The sequence below is a fragment of the Coregonus lavaretus genome (assembly GCF_964263955.1).
Source record: "Coregonus lavaretus genome assembly, chromosome: 18".
NCBI lineage: Eukaryota > Metazoa > Chordata > Actinopteri > Salmoniformes > Salmonidae > Coregonus > Coregonus lavaretus.
Window position 1 is genome coordinate 13608703 of NC_140005.1, and position 14257 is coordinate 13622959.

A 14257-nucleotide genomic window follows, 5' to 3' on the forward strand; every position below is an offset into this window, starting at 1 on the left:
TCTGCAAATATGACAAGTTAATTACTGGGTGATTTTTCATTCCCACAGGGGGTATGAAAAAAATAATAATGTAAGTCGCTCTGGATAAGAGCGTCTGCTAAATGACGTAAAATAAAAATAAAATAAATAAAATAAAATAATAAAAATAATAGTGATTTGCCCTGCCTAATTTGATAGTGGTAGTGGGGTGGTAGATGCCTTGTCTCCCTTATGGCTCAGCTCAGGTTCCTACATAGGACGTACACCACAGGCATACGTCATTTACACACAGGGGCGCAACTTTCACTGGGGACGGGGGGGACATGTACCCCCCACATTTTGAAATTGCATTTTTGTCCCCCCCAGTTTTATAATTGGAATGTGATACAAAACGAGGCAACGGTGTGATTTAGGACCATACGGACGCCTCCGAGCGGTCGGGTAGGCTGTTTTTAAGTTTTTATCTGACTGGATAAAAAATATATAAGAATGCCCCCCCCCCCACCCCCACCACCACTTCTAAAACCAAAGTTGCACCCCTGTTTACACACACACACACACACAGAGAGAGAAGTTAGCTCAGACAGATCCAGCTCAGAGGCCCAGCTCATCAGCTCCATCAGCAACTTTAGAATGGAAATCTAATGTGTTTATGCAACAAATGTTAGTGCATCGAACGGAATCGCATCGGTTGGTTCTCTAATAAACCGAGTCATTTAAAACTAAAACGTATCGTTCATGTATTGTCTAAATACGTATCGAATCGTCTTAAAATGGAAAGATGCACATCCTTAATTTATCCTGCTGCTCAACTCTTTCTCTGCCTCTGTGAATATCCCTTTCCCTTTCTCCTCTCTCTCTCTCTCTCTTTTTTTTTCTTCTCTTTCTCCCCCCCCTCCTTAGGGGTTGACGGCAGGTTGTTGAGTACAGGGTGGGAAATTCACTTTTTGGTCCACTAGCCACTGTGGCAGGTATATATAAAGATCTACCTGCCACAAAATATAATAATTACACCACAAATCACCAAAAAGCAGATGAGTTGCAGCAAACTCAAACTAACATTGAAAAACAACCTAGCATGTGAACTAAATGATGTAACTAGCCAAGAAACACGAGGACAAAGTCACATTTTAGTAGCTGTTCGGGTCAATTCAACCAACTTCTACATGTGTGCTTTGGATGGGGGAAAAGACTGTTTCCAAATGCTCTGTGTGGCCACCTGCAAATGTGGCTGGTGAAATAGACATTCTTACCCGCCAATGACAAAATCTACCCGCATTTAGCGTGTGTTAAAATCCCACCCTGGTTGAGTAACATTGAAACATTGTCGTAAACAAGGGTTTATCAACTCCAGGCCTCGGCACCCACAGGACTGAACATTTTAGAGAGCGAGAGAGAGTGTCAAAGACTGAGAGATACATGGAGAGAGAGAGAGCAGGAAGTTTGATTGGAAGCAAGCCTACATACATATGAATAAGCATCTTAATTAATGTTAGCTATATTACCTATGCTGCATCCTGTTTAAGTTGGGAGATATGATTTTTTCCCCTCATTTATCAGGAAGGGCGGATTTGCAGACCTCTGACAGTATGAATACTGTTTATTTTATTATCTGTAGGCCTATCCTATCATTGAGACAGACACGTAGTCTTTATTTTCCTCTGTTGTTATCTAGTGCTGATCACATCTATGATAGTAGAATGTAATCTCTTTCACCAGTCTGATAGACCATATTGTGCTCAAACTGTGTAGCCTACTTCTTAAAATAAAGGGTTATTGGCAGACAGGCCTACAACCTCAAGTGGTCTTTGGTCTTTATTGATGGATAATAATCTGTCATATTCACCAATGTGTATCCATGACGCAGTGACAGATTTTCTTTTTTTTTACCTGTCTTAGAAAATCCTGTTTACAGTGTGACTGTCTGTCTGGATGTATACTACAGTACATCAAAATGTCCTGGGGTGTATTCACTAGGAACCAGACAGAAGCAAACAGAACTAAACCGGGAGGGACTTACCTGAATTTGTCCAATAGAAACTCTTGTTTTTGTTGCAAAGAGTTTTCCTGTTTGCAACCTTTTGCTACGGTGTGCACTAATGATTACACCTCTGGTGTTTGTTTACATGGTGTCTGAGATATGATCCTTCTCTCTCTCTACCCATGTAACCATCCTTTGACCTCTATCCCCTGTGTGAACTTCATCAGGAGTCAGACCAAGGTAAGCCCAGTCCAGTACATTACTACTGATTTGTGTTAATGCTTGGTTGTCAATGCTGTTAATGTCTTGACAGACTAGCTACTTTGAATTCATGTGATTTATAAAGCAATCATTGTACTTGTATATTGACATGTACACAAACTGTTAGGCTAATTTGTATGGCATGTTTATCACTGCCTGTGCTCAAGAAGAACCACCCAACGGGCAAAACTGTTTGAAATATCATAATAATGTCATAAGTGTCATTTCAACTGATAATTTCAAGGTGTTTTGCCCGCTGGATAACAGCTGTTATAAATGTGTTCTAAACTATTTTGTTTCATTGTGTCCTTGGTCTCTCGTCCCCTCAGACCTTCGCCTACGACTACTGTTTCTGGTCCATGGACGAGTCGGAAAAGGACAAGTTTGCGGGTCAGTTTTTGTTTCCCTCACATTAACCCCTCATCCTCACTTCCTTCCCTCTGCTCTTCCTCCTCCTGTATATTTAGTAGGCCACATTCAGTTGCCAAACGTTGTCGAACGTTGCAGGTAGAAATGACACGAATAGAGCGACACAATTCCTTGTTCTACATGACGGCCTACAGAGGCCTGTTTGTTCTACGTAACATATTTCTATCTGAATGTTCCAAAATGCTACGTCCTGCTGAACACACCCCAGGTATACGTCTGTCCAGGTGGTTTTCAGGTATATTCAGAAGTTTTTCTCTACAGTGACTAAGGATCCCACCTGAATTCTCTTTGTTGTGTACTTGCTTGGATGGATCTGTAGGTGTTTGGCTTAATTTAAATGTCAAATATTCCTGTCAGACCTGCTAGTCATCTAAACCCAACTAGGGCCTATTGTACCTATGCTGTTTCTCACACTGTTCATATATACAGTCTGAAGGTCCTATATGAATTAACACATGCTGAACATGTATAGCGTGTAGATTATCTTGTAATTGTGTTTGTGTTCCAGGTGATTTCTAAATCACCCCGAAGGGCATCAACAAAGTCCTATTGTAGGGTTTTATATTGTATAATTAATATGATCGTATTGTGTGGTGTTGTAACGTTGCCTGGTGGTTGTCTCCAGGTCAGGACGTGGTGTTTCAGTGCCTTGGGGAGAGTCTTTTGCACAATGCCTTCCAGGGCTACAACGCCTGCATCTTCGCCTACGGACAGACAGGTATGTTATGACATTGGTACATTATGATACTACTAACTGGCCTCATATGATTGGCATGGAACAGATCTTTACGGTTTCAAGTTTAAAACAGGTTGAAGTTCAGTGGCTGTCTCCTAACGGCTGCTCTCGTCCATTGGCTGCGTGTGTGTCCCTCCAGGTTCGGGGAAGTCATACACCATGATGGGCTCTGTGGACTCTCCAGGTCTGATCCCGCGGCTCTGCAGCTCTCTGTTTGACCGCACCCTGCTGGAGCAGAGGGAGGGTGAAGGCTTCACCATAGAGGTCTCCTACATGGAGATATACAACGAGAAGGTCCGTGACCTCCTCGACCCCAAAGGGTATGTATGACCCCTGAATATTGACCTTTAACCACCTCTTGGACTCTTGTTTTGTTTTAGTTTTATTTGTTGGAATATACTACAATTTGTCCGTGGCCCCATTTTAAGATAGTTTAAACATGCTTCATCCCTTCCTTGAAGTCTAGTCACTGATCTAACACAATTAGATGGGTTTGAGGAGGGGTTCCATGACATAGCTTTCACCTATCCAGTCATGTCATATTAGTGATTAAACTCTGAGGAATCAAGTACATCATTTCCAAACATATTTCAGAACAGGGCCCCAGTGCTTTCACACACATTTGCACTTGCTTGTCTGTTCAGAGCTCCTATGGCACCCTGCTTGACCCCAAAGGTTATGACCCTGTCACCTCTGTTAAAACAACCTATAGAATAATTGGGCTCCCGAGTGGCGTAGCGGTCTAAGGCACTGCATCTCAGTGCTTGAGGCGTCACTACAGACCCCCTTGTTCATTTCCAGGCTGTATCAAAACCGGCCGTGATTGGGAGTCCCATAGGGCGGCGCACAATTGGCCCAGCGTTGTCCGGGTTTGGCCGGTGTAGGCCGTCATTGTAAATAATAATTTGTTCTTAACTGACTTGCCTAGTTAAATAAAGGTAAAATAAAAAAAGATAACAGAGCTGCATGTCACAGGAGTAGGAGGCTCTACATCGTCCGGCCATATGGAGTCAGTCTGCCACACTACACAGGAGGATGTAGAGAGCCTCTAGCTCTATATGGAGTCTAGAACTGATTGATATTCCACTTGTGTTGATCTGGCTATTGCAGATTCTATTTGGAGAACTGTTGCTTTTACACAGAACGTAGGAGAGTGTAGAGCAGGGATGGGAAACTTTGATGGAGGTGGGGGCCACAAAAAAACGGAACTCATGCGTACCCACATCCATACATATGAAAATGTATGCACTCACTAACTGTAAGTCGCTCTGGATAAGAGCGTCTGCTAAATGACTAAAATGTAAATACCCGCCCACCACGTTGCGAGCAAAACATTTTAGCGGCTCCCCCTCGTGACAGCGAAGACAAAACATGTACCTTTTAAAGTTCATTTTCTGCAATTCTGCGCATTTTGCAATGGGGCGTAGAGAAAATTATGCCATTTTTAAAGCAAGTTTGCTGAAATTCTACTTATTTTGCAATAGGGTGGAGGCAAATGTTTGCAGTTTTTAATATGATAACTGATGATCAATGGGCCCCACACCAGTCAGTAATTCGACCATGCTTACGCCAAGTTTAGATAGCTGGCCGCTAGACTAACTTACCAATCTAAAAGATGTTTGCTGACATGGGCTAATTAAGTGACTGCCGATGCACAACCCTGGTGTAGCGGGATACGTCTCAAATAAAATACTATTTGAGATTCATTTATAGAGCATGGAAGGATGATGCCAGTTTTCTTTCTGAAGTAAACCCCATTCATATGTGTCGTCCCCCCAGGAGCAGGCAGGCTCTTAGAGTGAGGGAACACAAGGTGTTGGGGCCGTACGTGGACGGCCTGTCACGCCTGGCTGTGGCCAGCTACAAGGTACGCCACACCACTACCAGCACTAGTAGAATGACTACTGATATGACCATGCTACTGATGATTTAAGCTTTATTCAATATTCATAAACAACAGAATTGATATTATGGTATGGTTAATAATAGACTATGAAATATTCATGTTCTAGGTTGGAGTGTAGAGGATAGCGTAGGGAGGGTTGTGGTAGCTGAGAGCTTTGTTAAGATGAGCCATGTCAGAATGAAAACAATTCACAAAACTGTGTTAACCCACACACATCCACAGACTTATTTAATCAACACACTGCCTTGAAGGCGGACTGCACGCACACACAAACACACACACAAACACACACACTCTGTCTCTCACGTCACACTCCCTGGATTCAAGGCTTACCGTGGCTAATGACTTTGACAGCTGTTCACATATCGGTGGTAAGTTACCATGCAGCCCTGATCAAGAGGGATGGTTTCTCTGGAGAAAATATACATGTATTTATTCATCTTCCTTCCTTCCTTCCTTCCTTCCTTCCTTCCTTCCTTCCTTCCTTCCTTCCTTCCTTCCTTCCTTCCTTCCTTCCTTCCTTCCTTCCTTCCTTCCTTTCTCTATTCTCCCACCCCTCTCTCTCATGCCTCCTTCTGTTCCCTGTACCTCTTCTTACTCCCCCTCTCCACTGTCCGCTCCCCAAAATATTTCTCCCATCCCCTCTTCTCCCCTCTCTCCCTCCCTCCATCCACCCCTCTCTCCTATCTCTTCTCTAGGACATTGAGTCTCTGATGTCGGAGGGGAATAAGTCTCGTACGGTGGCTGCCACCAACATGAACGAGGAGAGTAGCAGATCTCACGCTGTCTTCAACATCATCCTCACACACACACTCAAAGACCTGCAGTCTGGGGTAAGACAGACACACACGGACATACACAAACACTCACGCACACACACACACTCTCCAACTGATTCTTACGCCGCGGTCAGTCCAACCTCTCCCACATAACATCTTAGTCGACTGCTGTAATGTTTTGTGAATACTGCATCTTATTCGTCATATCACTCTGTCTTCCTCTCCCCCTAGTTCTAAAGCACTGTCTAACTGGGCCACTGACTGTAAAAGTGTCCCAGAGAGACTGTCTGTCCTGTCAGTGAGCACTGTTCAGGAACTAGCTAGTGATGTCACTGTCAGCCTCTAGGAAAACTGTAAATAAGTAATGAAGTTCTCTCTCTGTCTGTCTTGATGTTAGCTGATCTGCTGTGTCAGCCTGGTCCTCTTTTATCCACACTACACCTGGTCGGTCATCCAACCCTGGTCCTCTTTTATCCACACTACACCTGGTCGGTCATCCAACCCTGGTCCTCTTTTATCCACACTACACCTGGTCGGTCATCCAACCCTGGTCCTCTTTTATCCACACTACACCTGGTCGGTCATCCAACCCTGGTCCTCTTTTATCCACACTACACCTGGTCGGTCATCCAACCCTGGTCCTCTTTTATCCACACTACACCTGGTCGGTCATCCAACCCTGGTCCTCTTTTATCCACACTACACCTGGTCGGTCATCCAACCCTGGTCCTCTTTTATCCACACTACACCTGGTCGGTCATCCAACCCTGGTCCTCTTTTATCCACACTACACCTGGTCGGTCATCCAACCCTGGGCCTCTTTTATCCACACTACACCTGGTCGGTCATCCAACCCTGGTCCTCTTTTATCCACACTACACCTGGTCGGTCATCCAACCCAGGTCCTCTTTTATCCACACTACACCTGGTCGGTCATCCAACCCTGGGCCTGTATGTTTGTGTGGTGGTGTGTGTGTGTTGCGAGCTTGAGTCTGTGCGTGTGTGTGACCTGATCACCCAACCCTGGTCTCACCGCATTATATCGGAAGCACACAGGGTGAATAATGCTTTAGTGGAACAGTTGATTCTAGTTGAGGTCAAAAATGGCTGGAACAGTTGATTCTAGTTCGGGTCAAATAAGGCTGGAACAGTTGATTCTAGTTCGGATCAAAAATGGCTGGAACAGTTGATTCTAGTTGAGGTCAAAAATGGCTGGAACAGTTGATTCTAGTTCGGGTCAAATAAGGCTGGAACAGTTGATTCTAGTTCGGATCAAAAATGGCTGGAACAGTTGATTCTAGTTCGGGTCAAAAAGGCTGGAACAGTTGATTCTAGTTCGGGTCAAATAAGGCTGGAACAGTTGATTCTAGTTCGGATCAAAAATGGCTGGAACAGTTGATTCTAGTTCGGGTCAAAAAGGCTGGAACAATTCATTCTAGTTCGGGTCAAATGAGGCTAGAACAGTTGATTCTAGTTTGGGTCAAAAATGGCTGGAACAGTTGATTCTAGTTTGGGTCAAAAATGGCTGGAACAGTTGATTCTAGTTCGGGTCAAATAAGGCTAAATTAAGGCTGGAAAAGACAAGTGAACCTCTATTTTCCTCATAAGGACAGTCATATGTTATTATCCACATCGGTATTTCAAAAAAGCTAATTCAAATGAGTTACAAAAATACATTTCAGAATTTTGGAGAACACTCTGCCTAACGAATGTAACGCAGGCAGTTGATCTAAAGCAGGGATGGGCAATTGGCGGCCCGCTGTAGGCCCGCAGATCGATTACCCCAAAAAACTCAGTCAGGGGATCTTCTTACTATTGAGAGTTAGAATAGTACGATGCACAAGGTGCAATTTGGAAATGTGGTTGTGCATCAGCAGTTTTTCTCTTGTTATGTCAGTCACTTATAGTCACTCAATTAGCTTAAAAAAAAAAAAATATATATATATATATATATATATAAGTTAGTCTAGCCAGCTATCTAAACTTGTAGTAATAATGGTCGAATTACCGACCGGGCGGCCCCCATTGATTTTGTTAGTCAGAGTCACTCAGATATATTAAAAACTGCGAACATTTCTCTCCGCCCCATGGCTAAATTAGTAGAACTGCATGAAATGTGTTATATAATCTTCTCTCCGACCCACGGGAAAATATGTACAATTGCAGCAAACTTGCTTTAAAACTGAAACATTTTCTTTACGCCCCATGGCAAAATGTGTACAATTGCAGGAAATTAACTTGAAAACTTCATTTTTTCAACAACCAAAAATATCTTGATGTGGGTGGTGCTTAGGACCCCCAAAACGCTAGGGTCTGCATGTGTGGGTATTGATGTCGGTCGGTAGCGGACCCGCGAGCCACTGCGGCCCCTCATGATGCTTTCACATTTTTTGTGGCCCCCATCCCCATCAAAGTTGCCCATCACTGATCTAAAGTGTTGTGGACTGAGCCTCCCCTTTGGAGGCTGTAACAGTTTGATACCGTGTTGTGTTGCTGAACGCAGCCCCAGGTGCACCTGTGGTGGACTGGAACACAGACCTAAATATAGTCTGAGACGGATCATTTAAACAAATGCACAAATAAAGGCTGGCCATGCCTCAGTGTGCGTGCGCTCACACACACACACACAGAGGGAGATAAAGAGCGGGAGCGTCTTTGGGCCTCCTGTTTCTGCTGAGGTTCACTTGGCTTTATCCTCCCTTTACTAATCTCCATGGAAACTCAGTCCTATGCAAATTCACAGGGGCCTGTTGACAGAGTGATCTAAGAATATGTGTCTGAGATGTCGCTTTGGGGGTGCCATGGTGAGAGAGAAGGAAGTTTGGCATCTTTATAAAAGGGTGATGAAGTTGGAACAGCACATTAACTAAACCGTAGGCAAATACTAGGGAAAATCCTACAAGATTGTTACTCAACTAGATTACACAAGTTTTAAAATGAACTTTATTCCACATTTAATGAGGTATCAGCCAAATACTTCCAATCATTTTTGACTCAGGCCCACCCCGGTTCATGCTTTTTCTCCTTCTCTCTTTCTCTCTTCTCTCGTTCTCTCCTCGCTCTTTCTCTCTCCTCTCTCTTTCTCTCTCCTCTCTCTTTCTCTCTCCTCTCTCTTTCTCTCTCCTCTCTCTTTCTCTCTCCTCTCTCTCACTCATTCGCTCGCGCTCTCTTCTCTCGTTCTCTCCTCTCTCTCTCTCCTCTTCTCTCTCTCTCTGCTCCTCTCTCTCTCTCTCTCTCTCTCTCTCTCTCTCTCTCTCTCTCTCTCTCTCTCTCTCTCTCTCTTCTCTCTCTCTCTCTCTCTCTCTCTCTCTCTCTCTCTCTCTGGGGACAAGGGCAGTCTTTGTTTTCACAACTCACTGTAATCTCTTCCCGCTCTATTCCCACTCAGCACGACGCCGGACATAACACACACACACGACCCCAAACATAATGCACACCCCCTCTGCCCCCGCTGCCCTTTGTCTCTCTACCCCCACCCCCATCTCTCTCACACATTTCTCACTCAAATCATTCACTCACCCCATCTCTCTCTCTCTTTTTCTATATCTATCTCGTACATTCTCGCTCTTACATTCTTTCCTTCCACTACTGCATTCCTGCATTTTCTCTCTGTTCTTCTCTCTCTTACACGATCTCTCCTTCCAATGACTCCTTCCTCCCACCATCCTCTCCCTCTCTCCCCTCCCTACCTCCCCTCCCCTACTCTCTCATCTCCATTAGCTCTCCGTCTCCCAGTCAAGCTCCAGGCCTTAATGCACACATACCTTATTTAAGATAAGGACCCTTTACATGTGTACACACCACACACACACACACACCACAGACAAATACAGTGAGTAAAGCTCCACCCCTGCAGCTAAGATTGTAAATCACAGAGAACAATGGGAGCTTGTTACTCTCTCTCGCTCGTTCTCTCTAGCTCTCTCGCTCTCTTTCTTTCTCTCTCTCTTTCTTTCTCTCCTCACTCTCTCTTTCCTCGCACGCTCTCGCACACTCAGTCTCTTGCACACTCACACTCTCTCGGTCTCTCTTTCTCGCTCTCTACGCACTGTCTTGCACTCGCTCGCTCTCTTTCTCTATCTCTGTCTGTCTCTGCCTCGCTGTGTGTGGCTTTTGGCCTCTGTTCTCCATAGGAATAGCTGATAGTCTGGTAATGAATCCTTTCATATATATCGTCCTCCTGGCCCTTTATGTTAGAGCAGGGAGATATGATGGTTGTATCCTGCATGGAAATGACTGGGATGAGATGGTAAATCTTTGACTGAAACTGTTGCATTTGTTTGCATTCCGAAGGTTTATGCGGTGTGCAGGATTGGAGTCATTTTAACAGTTTAAAATGAAGGATGTTATCAAAATGTAAATCTACTAAGATTACTTTCTATCTGCTCTCCCCCCCCTCCTTTCCTCTCTCTCCCCCCCCCCCCCCCCTCCCCCCCTCTCTGTAGACGAGTGGTGAGAAGGTGAGTAAGCTGAGTCTGGTTGACCTGGCTGGCAGTGAGAGAGCAGCTAAGACTGGAGCTACTGGAGAGAGGGAGAGAGGATGAAGGAGGGCAGCAACATCAACAAGTATGTCACCAAGCACTTTGATAACACACCCATTCATACATACACACAGTTTTCAAGGTACGTCCTCAATGAGACCACAATACAACACACACGCAGCTCCAAGGGTTCTAGTTCTAGCTTCAAGGTCCCCAATTAAATAAAGATGCACACTTAGTGGGTTGTTGTGTGTGTCTCTGCAGGTCTCTGACTACTCTAGGCCTGGTCATATCTGCTCTGGCAGAACAGGGATGTGGGAAGAACAAGACCAAATTTGTCCCTTACAGAGACTCTGTACTAACATGGCTGCTAAAGGTAAGAGACACATATTTTGTATTTTTCCCTGCTCTTACAATAACTTATCTCGTCCTCCCTCTCTCTCTCCCGCTCAACATGAGAGGGATGGAGGCTTATCTTCCTGTTTCCTTTTAGAGATTTAAACACATCTGCCCCTACAATCATATTAAAGATTTGGTCTCTTCCTCCTCTTTCATTCCCCCTCTCTCACTAACACTCTCTCCTCTCTTTCTCCCTCGTCTCTCTCCTCTCTCTTTCTCCCTCGTCTCTCTCCTCTCTCTTTCATCTCTCTCCTCTCTCTTTCGTCTCTCTCCTCTCTCTTTCTCCCTCGTCTCTCTCCTCTCTCTTTCTCCCTCGTCTCTCTCCTCTCTCTTCTCCCTCATCTCTCCTCTCTCTTTCATCTCTCTCCTCTCTCTTTCGTCTCTCTCCTCTCTCTTTCTCCCTCGTCTCTCTCCTCTCTCTTTCTCCCTCGTCTCTCTCCTCTCTCTTTCTCCCTCATCTCTCTCTTTCTCCCTCGTCTCTCTCCTCTCTCTTTCTCCCTCGTCTCTCTCCTCTCTCTTTCTCCCTCGCCTCTCTCCTCTCTCTTTCTCCCTCGCCTCTCTCCTCTCTCTTTCTCCCTCTCCTCTCTCCTCTCTCTTTCTCCTCGCCTCTCTCCTCTCTCTTCTCCCTCGTCTCTCTCTCTCTTTCTCCCTCGTCTCTCTCCTCTCTCTTTCTCTCTCGTCTCTCTCCTCTCTCTTTCTCTCTTGTCTCTCTCCTCTCTCTTTCTCCCTCGTCTCTCTCCTCTCTCTTTCTCCCACGTCTCCAGGACAGCCTGGGCGGTAACAGCCGCACGGCCATGGTGGCCACAGTGAGCCCGGCGGCGGACAACTATGACGAGACGCTGTCCACGCTGCGCTACGCCGACCGGGCCAAGAGCATTGTCAACCACGCCGTGGTCAATGAGGACCCCAACGCACGCATCATCAGGGAGCTCCGAGAGGAAGTGGAAAAACTACGGGACCAGCTGACACAGGCAGAGGTGAGGGGGGGAAGAGAGGTAGAAAAGGAAGTAGGGGGTGAGAGGAGGAAAGAAGAGAGGGGGAGGTAGAGGGATGGGAGTAGAGAAAGAGGGGGAAGAGTGAGATCAACTGATAAAGTCCAGGGTAAGGATGAATGAGTGGAGAGAGAGCCTGGCTATACCAGCTGGCAAAACTGGTCACGGCAAGGTTGCGTTGTGGTCGTGTAAGGACGTGTTTTAGCTATTTCTTTGCATCCAGAAAACAATGTATTCATCTGCTTGTAGCAGGGACCAGTTGGTTGTAATTTGGTTGTATGAAGACTTTTTAACCAGAACATCAGTTTACAACCACAAAATGACATGGGCTTCTACATATTGCCTGCTTGGAGAGATGGAACAAAACAAAGAGTGTTTTCTTGTCTCCTGTCCAGTCTATGAAGGCCCCAGAGCTGAAGGAGAGGCTGGAGGAGTCTGAGAAACTCATCCAGGAGATGACCGTCACCTGGGAGGAGAAACTACGCAAGACTGAGGAGATCGCACAGGTACACACACACCTTTGTACATTCTGTGCTGGGTTGTGTTCATTAGGCACGAAACAGAAGAGAACGGTCTGAACAACGTTTTGAAAAGTGTGCCCTAATTAACACAAGGCTGGAGTCTGGATCAATAGTTTGTCGTTGTTGTGTGTCCTGTAGGAGCGTCAGAAACAGTTGGAGTCCCTTGGCATCTCTCTCCAGTCGTCTGGCATCAGAGTGGGAGAAGACAAGTGTTTCCTAGTCAACCTCAATGCTGACCCCGCTCTCAACGAACTGCTGGTCTACTACCTGAAGGTACACACCAGGGTGCATGCACGTACACACACACACACAGCATTGTAACATTGTGTGTGTGATAATGTATTGTTGTGTACTGTAGGAGCACACTAAGGTTGGTTCAGCAGACTCCCAGGACATCCAGCTGTGTGGGATGGGTATCCAGGCTGAACACTGCATCATAGACATCACAGCTGACCAAGGGGTGGTCCTCACTCCTCACAGGAACTCAAGGTATGTCTAGAACACTCCTCTTCGTCTCCAACATCACCATCATTCCCAGTGGGGCAAAACTACAACCAACTGGTTGAAATCTGGTTGTAAAAAAGGTCATTTGTTACCAATTTTGCCCCCTGGCACCTGGCACGCCACAAGGAGTCACGGTACACCAGCGTAGTCATCAATATCATCTCAACGCACCACATCATCAGAATGGTCATTGTTGACATCTTTATCCTGGTCACCCCACTGTGACTCCTCACCTCATGACTCCCCTGCTTCCAGATAAGGATGATATCATGTTGCCTTTAGGCCCTTAGGGATTACATGGCCTGCTTGCAGAGGAGGCTGGTGGGAGGAGCTATAGGAGGACAGGCTGGTTGTAATGGCTGGAATGGAATCAATGGAACGGTATCAAACATATGGAAACCACGTTTGACTCCTTCCCAATATTCCATTCCAGCCATTACAATGTGCCCATCCTCCTATAGCTCCTCCCACCAGCCTCCACTGCCTGCTTGAATGAGTTAACTGTATGGTAATCTTCTTGTGGTTTAATTGTTGATGTTACAGAACGTGTGCATTATCATGTTTTTATGATGTTGTGGTTATGTTGCAGAACGTGTGTGAACGGCTCTCCTTGCACCAGCCCTCAGCAGCTCCACCATGGAGATCGTATCCTGTGGGGAAACAACCACTTCTTCAGGTGTGTGTCTTTGTGCGCATGCACACGTGTGTATCTTGGAACAGTTATGACAATACTGCAAATCACAATGTCTCCCTCAGCTACTGGTCCTGGTTTAAAACAATTCACCTGTTATACTGTGTATTCACCATAGTACTGAAACCCCTAGCTCTCTCTCCCCTCCCTCCTCTCTTCCTTCTCTCTCTCTCTCCCCTCCCTCCTCTCTTCCTTCCCTCCTCTCTCCCCTCCCTCCTCTCTCTCCCTTCCCTCCTCTCTCTCCCTTCCCTCCTCTCTCTCCCTTCCCTCCTCTCTCTCCTTCCCTTCTCTCTCTCCCCTCCCTCCTCTCTCCCTTCCCTCCTCTCTCCCCTCCCTCCTCTCTCCCTTCCCTCCTCTCTCCCCCTTCCCTCCTCTCTCCCCTCCCTCCTCTCTCTCCCTTCCCTCCTCTCTCTCCCTTCCCTCCTCTCTCTCCCTTCCCTCCTCTCTCTCCCTTCCCTTCTCTCTCTCCCCTCCTCTCTCTCCCTTCCCTCCTCTCTCCCCTCCCTCCTCTCTCCCTTCCCTCCTCTCTCCCCTCCCTCCTCTCTCCCTTCCCTCCTCTCTCTCCCTTCTCTCTCTCCCCTCCCTCCTCTCTCCCTTC

The 14257-nt window shown here is 46.1% G+C and overlaps 1 protein-coding gene across 1 annotated transcript in view; it reads left to right on the plus strand.

Moving 5' to 3' along the window:
• LOC311145320 (kinesin-like protein KIF13B) overlaps positions 1-14257 on the plus strand; it is a 59049-nt gene that overhangs the window by 26207 nt on the left and 18585 nt on the right. The window contains 14 exon segments of the mRNA XM_084181554.1: positions 2188-2200; positions 2551-2611; positions 3276-3368; positions 3526-3706; positions 5166-5253; positions 5991-6125; positions 10517-10594; positions 10597-10637; positions 10817-10928; positions 11716-11928; positions 12339-12449; positions 12603-12737; positions 12823-12953; positions 13558-13660. Of these exon segments, the coding sequence (XP_084037680.1) occupies positions 2188-2200; positions 2551-2611; positions 3276-3368; positions 3526-3706; positions 5166-5253; positions 5991-6125; positions 10517-10594; positions 10597-10637; positions 10817-10928; positions 11716-11928; positions 12339-12449; positions 12603-12737; positions 12823-12953; positions 13558-13660 (1495 nt within the window).